Consider the following 9,986-nt stretch of genomic DNA (forward strand, 5'->3'; position numbering starts at 1 on the left):
TATAAATAAAATTATCAAAAACAAGTTGGCATTTTCATTATTTAAATATGCAACTAATTTGAAACGCTATATTTTAATGTTAATTTTGTTTAATAAATTATAATAATCGATCAGTGAAATAAATAAAATGTGTTATTGTCGAATATAAATGTAATTTTATCTAATAAACAAAAAATAGTATTCATATTATTTATAGTTGTTTGTTAAAACTTGTATTTCAATGAAAAGAGACTTGCCAACACAAAAGATTTTTAAAAATCCATTTAAAGATGATTTTGATTTCGATTTAGTTGAATTTCCTTCTTTAGTTTCTAGTAAAACAGAACCGAAAGTGAATGTACATAACAATGAAAAAATCGAAAAAACAATATCCGAAAAAATTGTAAAATCTTCAATAAAACAACAAAAAAATACAAAAATATCAATTAAAAAAGTGAAAATGTGGAAAAAGATTTTATCGACAAAAAAACTAAGCAAACAAACATAAAGAAAAAAATTAAAGAATGTTCAAAAAACGAAAAAGATAAAAAAGGATCAAGAAAAAAGAAAAAATATAAATTAGCAACTCAAACAATTCCTCAAATAGATTATGTGCGTACACATAAACAAATTGCTTATGATAAAATGTTTTTTGATGACGAACATGTTATTGAACCAGATGATTTGTTTGTGTTGAGAAATTGTTTTTGCCCGCCTTTGACTGTCATTTCAAAAGAAGAAAAATACAACAATTACACAAAACTAGAAAATTGCAATTTATTTTCAATTTCTGGTGAAACACTTGAAGATGAATGTGATAACATTCAAAATAAAGAAATAATGGACGAAATTGCAGAAAATGATGAAAGTTACTATTTTTATATTGGAATGAGTAAATGCGAATTTGAAAAGTATTACAAACTGATCACATCATCGCAAGTTACTTTTGTAGGTTCTCCAGATGTTAGAAAGTGTTGTTATTTTTCAGTGGAAAAATCTGCAATTTTAGGAAAAAGAAATAAAAATGCGTCACTTTCATACAAATCTTTGACATTTCTCGTTTTAGTTATACTGAGATTCGGATTAAACTATTTGTTGACTTTTGTGTTATTGCGTTTAGAAAGGTTTTGTCATTTTTCAAAACGAGGGGAAGTGTGTTTAGAAAAAATGAAAAGAATAGAAACAGAGGAAGAATACATTTTGAGAATGAAAAAGAATATGTCAAATTATGTATCTAAACAATACCACGACTTTAAGAATCACTTTGGCGAGACAATTTATGAAAAAATGGTAGTTAAATTGGGAAATAGTCCAAATGTGTTGATACCATTTGCACTTGGTAAAAAAGTTAAAGATTTGAAAATAATGCCAGAATTAATTAACAGTTACTGGGCAATCGATTCTAAAACAACAGCTTCAAATTGTATTTTAACAAAAAATGGAAAAGTGAGAGAAAAAAAATTGTATTCGAAAAAAATAAATGGTTCGGGAATGAAATTTGAAATTAAAGTGAACGTACAAGGATTTGTTTTAGATTCAAATGTTTGTGAAGGTTCAATAAACGATTCAAAATTGCACAGTTGTAACAGATCAATGGTTAAACCCGGTGAATTTATTTTGGGAGATTTGGGATATTTGAGAAAAGATGAAGATTATATGGATGTTCCAATTAAAAACGCAAAAAGTGAAATATGCGAAGAAAAACGTGATTTTTATCACAAGTTTAACAAAGTCCATTCCAAGTCAAGGAATGTCGTGGAACACGTTTTTGCGTCTTTGACAAATCAATTTCGTATTTTTAGATCAGTTTTTGGATTCAACAAAGAAGACTTTGGCTATCTCGTCAGAATTGCATTAACTTGTTATAATTTTTTATTGCCAAGAAAACCAGTTATTGATTTTTCTAAAACAATTCCATCTTTTGAACATAACGATGAAGAATTGTATGTATTTATTGAGAAAGAAATGGACAACCTGAATGAAATATCAAAGTATGAGACGATTGACAATGATTCAATTCTGAATAATTTTATAAAAAAGTCAAAAAATAGTCAAATTGACAATTCTATTCCCGAATTTAAATTGAGTGAAATTGATAAATTTTCAAGTGAATTATTAAAAAGAAAAAAAGAAAAAGTTGAAAATTATTATTTCAATTTGTTCAGTGAAGAAAATATGCGACAAACGGTACAAAGAACAGATGAAAATTTGTTATTTTTAAAAAGGGAATTTTCTTCACTCAAAACTTCTATAGAAGATATACACCATTTAATCGGGAAAACATGTCAAACGAATAACAATAGTCACAAGTCAGTAGAAAATGAAATATCAATAATAAATAATACACAACTATCAAATTGTAAGTCTTTAATAGAGGAAACACAGAAAACCAACCAAATAATAGACTGCAATGATAATGTTAGTGATATTTCATTTGATTTGGATAAAAAACGTTTTTATGTGATGAAACAGAAACATTTAAAGAGACAGATCCAATTTATCGTGTTAAAAACGGAAAATTAAATGATGACGACATCTTGTGTCTATCATCTCAAATTTTGAATTATGTACACACTGATAATTCTATTGTAGCATCTACATTTTTCTTTGAAAGCATTTTTAATACATTTGACAAAACAAATAATGATAATTCCTTAATAAACAGTCACAGAAACTTGGATTGTTATTTAAACCAAAAATACATATTTTTCCCTTTATTCTCCGGTCTACGTACAAATGGCCATTGGTCTCTATTAATTTTACATAAACATGATGATGGATTTGAATCATTTATCGTGGATAGTCTTGGAATTGAAAAATACAATTTCAATACGCAAATTTATTATTTGGACAAAATAAAAACATTTTTTTCTTGTCTTATGGGATTTTCGATTGAAAAACACAAAATTGAAAATGCAATATTAATTACTGATGTTGTTTACCAAGAGAATGGAACAGATTGTGGTCGATTTGTACTGTTTTATATTTATTCAATTTTAATTAATCAGAACGAAGAAATACCAAAAGTACTTGGTAAACTTACTTTCAGTCATTTTCAAAAATTTGTAGATGATTATTTATCAAGTGGTTTAAATTTTGGTAATAAAGAACAATTCATACCAAGTAAATAATTCAATTATCGTTGTGTTCGTTTTTTGAATATTTGCAATAAATTGATAATCGAAATGAAAATTGAAAAAGTCGAAAACACTGATTTTCTAAAAATGTAATTTTAAAATAACAAATTTATTAATAATTTTGAAATTTATGCAATTATTCAAATTTATTATAATAACAAAGTTAATCATATTGTGTATATTTTAATATGATTGTTTCATTTTGATATTAACTTGTGTTTTAAACAAATATACAGTTCTGAGGATGGCAATTATTTTCTGAGGATGACAGAAATAGAAAGTTTACACTTTTACATCTATCTGAAATGTATATTGAGTAAGTTACTATTTTTGAATATGGGAACACATCATTTCACTTTTTAGATGTTTAAGTCTGTGTTGATAAAGTCTGTTTGTTACACGACTTACCATCCTCAGAGATATGTATAGCACTGCCATTATTGATTTAAAATTCTATAAATAAAATTATCAAAGAATTTTTATAAAGTGAGTTTTGATAATTGATTATATCAAAAATCGTCAAAACACAACAAAAACGCCAATTAATATATAAAATTGATTAATAAATTGAAGATACATTTATTGAAATTAATATTGTATAAAAAATAATATAAACATATATTTCTTGTGTATATATGTTTTGAAATATAAATAAAACCGTTTAAAACAAAAATGATTTTATTTTAAAAATTTGTTTATTTATCAATCGTTGTTTTATCGATCTTCAAAACCTCGCGTTTTGAATTTGCGCAAATACATAAATTGTCATCGCATAGAGTATACGTTATTAATACGTTATTTGCTATCAATTTTTATTGTTTGAAATATCATAAATTGATTTTTAATAAATTGTGTTTTTTTGTGAAAAAAAGATTTAAAATTGTTCAATTAATTTTTTTGTGATTTTTATTAAAAAATCGACTTTTTCGATAATTTAAATGTCTGTCAAATGTTTTCATTTAAACCAAGGTTAATCTTGTGGTAAATCAGAAAATAGAAATAGATTATTTTTTTGTAAAAATCAACTGAAAGAATCATCTTTCAAAAAATCCATAAATAGCATTTTTAAAGAAAATCATGTGTTTCAAAATATACCTTTTTGATCTTAGGCAAAAAAATCTAAATTGAAAGAAATTATGTTTAAGATATTTACCATCCTCAGAAAAATTAACAATCCTCATGAATCCCTTAAATAAAAAAATCTTAATTTAATTTATACCCATATTTTTTTTAACTTTAATAAACATAATACAATACACATTTATATAATTAATAATATATTTCATTAATCTTTTCTTTTATAACGGTGTTCGGATCTCCAACAAAAACGAATTTTGTATCAGTTTCGGTGTTAGTCAATATACCAAATATTTCATCGTCAACTTCTTTATCTTCTATAGTTTTATCACATCTTGGTGTTGTAATTTGTTTGTACATATCATCTAATAACTCTAGGAGAAATGGGAGTTTATCACTTGAAGGTCGAAGAGTGCTTTTATGGGACTTCTTCTTTCGAAATTGAAGCTGAAGTGCCTTGGTTAACGACATTGTGATATGCACAATAAAAGTCCGTTGTTCCTTTTATACCATCCAAAATTATTTATGAATGAAATGCCTTTGGTTGAAAGCCAAAAATAACACAGAGTATTGTTTTCAAATAATTCCTTGAACGATGAAATGACAATTCGTTAGTTATTTTAGTTGTTAAATTAATAAAAAAATATAATTAAATCACACACACTTTTCCAAAAAAAAATTATATTTATATTTTAAGTTTTTATTAATTAATAGTTTTTTAAATAATAAATTTATAATTACCTTTGGGTTATTATAAATTTAATTTATAACTAACTGTATCTGAATTCTTGATAAAGTTGAAGTAGAAACGTTAACTTGAAACATAAACCTAAGTTGTGTCTTTGAAATAATGAAGACATTTTTGGTGTTGTTTGCAAACTTTGTTTTCGTGTTTATCCATATATACAACATGTTTATAATACAATTATAATGAATTAAAATATACTTTTATTAATATTATTTACGAATATTGTGATTGTATTATCATTCATCAACTTGTTCGAGTTGTTATAATTAAAAAATAATCACTTGAGTTCATTTACTATTATAAATAACTATAATAAACGATCTGAAATAATAATAACAATATACTATATCATTTAATAATAATCTATTTAAAGTTTTTTTTGGTTTTTGTATTTTAAACTAAAATTTTATAAAAAATAAATAGTTAATTGTTTTACTGTATATTCAAATTATATTTATATAAATTGTAAGTTAATTTTGATCATGGTTTTGGTGACAGGATTTAAAATTTTGATTTCGAAATGAAAACACTAACCCACAAATACCAATTTTCGATTGGATGACAGTTAAAAGTGTAAAAAAGTATTTGTATTTCTAAATTTGGTCAACTGTTTTATAATAAAACCCCAAATATACAAATAATTATTTTTCTAGAACAAATTTGTAAAAAAATATTTTGTTTTTATTAATGAGTATAACGAAAAAAAACATAACATGAAAAATGAAAACTAATTAGATCGGAGATATTTACTTGTCTATATAGAGATCGAACTTGAATATGGTTATATTTATGTTTTTGAAAAATAAAAAAAGTTTGTCTAAAAACGTTGTCCGCTTGTAAAATTTTGTACATTTGACAAATTTTTACACAAAATAAATTTAAAAATTGGAAATTGGGAAAAAAGTTGAAAACCCAGTAAAAATATGAAACAATGTTTTGAAAGTGGTCTGAATTCTTTCCCGAATAATTCCAGTTTTGATGGTCCAAAATTTTCAAGACAACGATGGAAAGCGGACAACGTTTTCAGACTGACTTTAATATTAAATTAAATAAAAAGAAAAATAAATGAAGTTTGATAAGTACAGTTAGTTTCACAACAATTTATAATTATTATAACAAATAAATTCGTATATTCGTTTGTTTTAAAATAATAATTTTTCGTTGCAAATATATACTTTTTACTGTATTACAATATCAAGTGTTTCATAACAATTTATTTTTCATCAATTCAATATTTGCTTTTTCGAAACAAACTTGAGTAAAAACAAAAGGTTTATTACAAAAGTTCTTCATTTTAGCAAATTGCTATAAATAATGAAACATTTGGAGATTGATATAAATAACAACAATACGAATATATTAATGATTTTTGTTATCATTTTAATATTATTTTTACTAAAATCACAATAATAATAATTCACAAAAGAGTTCAAACGGTTTTATTAACTTTTTTATTATTTTCATATAAAACGGAGAAAAGAAAGCTCCAACACGTTAAATAAATTTTTATTTAATAAAAAATGCACTAACCGGGACTCGAACCCGGATCTCCACCTTGGGAGGGTGAAATTCTGCCCTTAGACCATTAGTGCTTTACTATTTAAATAAAGATATTTTGTTATGGTTTGAAACCACTTAAATTTATTTCAATGTTGATTTGAATGTAAAAAAACATTTTCTACAATCAACAAAACTCGGTTCATTAAATACAAGCCGAGTTTTATAAACTTTTTATTCAATTCTGAAAGTGGATTAAATTCATTCAAAAAGCGACAGTGGTTGAGTAAGTATTAAGTAATTGTTACCAAGTATGAGTATTTTTGAAGGCACTAATAGAAACTTATTTTTTGCATTTATTTTTTCAAATTAAAAAAAATCAATTTTAAAGAATGAGGTTTGATATGAATTTATTCATCACACTAAATTAAAAAAATCTAATTAAAGAGATGGGAAGTTTTATTTCGAATGAAGTTTGTCCAGAAAGTTTAAAAACAGAAGAAGACAAAAGTAGTTATTTAATAACTAAATTAAAAGAATGGAGTTCGTGCCAAGAAATGAATATTATATACGACAGCGACCTTCAATTTATCCAAGGAAAAGACTGTAATTTTTGTGAAATGGTTCTCAATAAAGAGAACTTGTATTACATCATTATCACAACAAATGATTGTGTTGTGTGTGGCTTTGTGAAACCAAAAATATTAAAAAAGGAAAAAATTTATGTGTTGGGTTCAGACATGTTTTTAGCGTCATTAGTAAATTCAAATGGAGTGATAACCGCAAAACAACATGTTGGAAAAAATAATGCGTTTTTTAAACTTGGAAATAATTTGGACTGTAATGTTTTTCGCTTTGGGGAATATGATATGACCTTAATCAGAGAAACCGATTTAAAACAACCCAAGTTAAGTGCTTATACATGTGAAACTCGCTATTTTAACTTTGGTAGCACAACAGGATTAAACGAAAACAAACCGTTGAGGGTTAAAAGACTCTTGGTTGTTCAGATGTGTTGATTTGTTCAAGTTAAACAATTTAATTGTTTTGTTATTATATTATTTACTAAAAGTCAGTCCATTATTGTTGCTATTTAAAAATGTTGTCTTGTTAACACTTAAAATTACATTGAACCAAATTTAAGTGTTTTAAAATTAGAAAATATTGAGTTTATAACATACTTTATTTTATTATTGAAGTTTATAATGTGTATTACAACACACAGTCCCAAAAAATAAAAATGCCAAAAAATAATATATATACCGATAAAACAAATCAATATTAATAACACCATGTTTTTTTTAAGTGTTAACAACTAAACTTCGGGTTCGTTTTTTTAATCGTGATTATTAGTATTAAAAACGCCAAAGAACCATATAAAAAATGACATCCCGTTTAAATGGCATTTTTAAATACTATTTTTTCATAATAAAAAGCGCGGGTGCCAAGTCTATTAACAACAAATATAATTTTTATTTAAAAACCAATGAATAAAGATAATATCAAAAGAAAATAATTTAAATGTGTAAAAATAGGCGGACAAATATGTGTCCATTTCGACGTTAACAGATATTCAATTATTAGAGCTAAGATTTGTTTAATTTTTTAAGTTTTTTACTATTTTATTTAAAATTTTATTAAACATTATATTTTGTATAAATTTGTTATTTTTAAATTTATTTCCCAAAAACTCATTTTGTATCCCTTTTAAGTGTTAAGATAACTTTCTTTTTAAATATACCGCTCTTGATAAGTTTTACAGTATAAACAATTAATAATTTCAAAACATTTATTTAATTACAAAATCCAACTTTTTTATTAATATTTTAATAAATTGTTTAACATTTAGAATATAACAATAATAATCTTACACCATTTTCGAAAGAGAAAATATCAAACTCGGTTTTTTAAGTTTTGGTTGATATTTTTAATTTTTTAATTTTTTAATATTTTTAAAACATAACAATTAAAAAGAAATTAAAAATCAATAATCTTCATCATCAATTTCTTTTTTTTCTTCACCAAAATCTAATTGTTCTTTTCCTTTCATAAGTTTTTCTTGATACGTCTCTCTTTTTTCTTTTTTCTCCTTTTTTCTGTTCAGCTGTTTTTTTGAAACTTTTCTCTTTTCATGGTCTTTTTGAATATTTTTGAGCAACAAGAAACGAGAAACCAGTGCTTTATTTTTAACTTGTGTTTGATTCAATATATCGACCTTGAGGTGCATGAAATTTCTTATTTCCATTTTTCGAATATTCTCGGGAAGTTTCAGTGCAATCGTATCTCCTTTTATGTTATTTAAATAACTCATTTCAAGTCCTCCAATAACAGTTTTTGAGATGTCGAGTATCCCCAATGTTTCTTTGATACTCAGACTCAGGTTTTGTGGGTATAATTTGACTATAAATCTGCTTAAAATGTCATCCATCACCACATTGAACAAGGAGACATTAACAATGTTCTTTTCTACTCGTTTAGTGAACAAATTGACGTTATAAATCCACTCTATATTTTCCATATTTAGTTGACCAATTCGTTGAGCGACAAAAAAGACATTTGTTTTTGTGTTTTTGAATCCATCTCCTGTTATATTAATTGAAATATCATTAACAAATCCGTTCAAATCTATTTTTAAAGGAATTATATTTAAACTCGCCTCATGTTCGTATTTGTAGTTCAACAAATTCAGTTTTGGTGGTAATAAAAAGTTCAGAACAAAACCGTCCACCGTCACACTCCTTGTTTCTGACTTTACAACAACTTCATCGAACTTTCCAATTAATTCGACGGAATGGCACATCTCCGGGAAAATCACTTTTTTCAAAGTACTATTTAAACGAGAAATCAGAGTAATATGTTCCACATTGAAGAACATAGAGAAGTCCACCACTTCGTTATCTTCGACTTTCACATCATCCAAAAGAACGAGTTTTAAATCACCAATGTTAAATAAAGACTCAAGTTGTATTATTTTTTGTTTAAATTGATTAGAAACAGAGACTTCAATAATCTTGGCATTTTCAGTAGTAATTTTGGTGTTGGGATTGTACCCGACATAAACCACATTTTTCATATCCGTAAATTCAAACCCACGGACTATAACTAACACCCTCTCGGGAACGGCTTTGAAAAGTGTCTTGTCGTCGACGGAAGGCACATAAAACGCGATTTTAACGTCACGCCCTTTGAATATCTCAGCAACTTCGTTCGCTAAAATAAGAGCCTCGGAGTCACAATGAAAACTTATTGTTTTGAGCTTTTCAATTGTCGAAAGTCCGTGAATAAATTGAAAGAAATGTTGTTTGTTGTTTTGTGTAAATATGTCATTGGTATTAAAATAAAAATTGACGTGTTCCAACACCGGAAAGTTGTCATTTGAAAATGTTTGTAAAGTCGAGAAAAGTTGTGAAGACGTCAAAAAAATGTTATTGAGTTTTTTGTAGATTGGTTCGTTAAGACTTGAAAAAACCGAGAAGTCGTTCTGTGTCGATTTTAAAAAATCAACTTTTTCAAACAACAAAAAATTGTCTTTTGAAATTACATTTTTA

General features: G+C 25.5%; 1 protein-coding gene across 1 annotated transcript; it reads right to left on the bottom strand.

The window, feature by feature from the left end:
* Positions 1 to 8,422: 8,422 nt before the first annotated feature.
* Positions 8,423 to 8,956, bottom strand: EIN_330520 (hypothetical protein; the record flags this gene model as incomplete). The annotated part of the gene is made up of 1 exon (XM_004255481.1): positions 8,423 to 8,956. One exon carries the CDS (start codon positions 8,954 to 8,956, stop codon positions 8,423 to 8,425), a length of 534 nt encoding a protein of 177 aa, XP_004255529.1.
* Positions 8,957 to 9,986: the final 1,030 nt, after the last annotated feature.

The sequence above is a fragment of the Entamoeba invadens genome (genome assembly GCF_000330505.1).
Source record: "Entamoeba invadens IP1 unplaced genomic scaffold scaff_1105074726553, whole genome shotgun sequence".
In the NCBI taxonomy this organism is placed as follows: Eukaryota; Evosea; order Mastigamoebida; family Endamoebidae; genus Entamoeba; species Entamoeba invadens.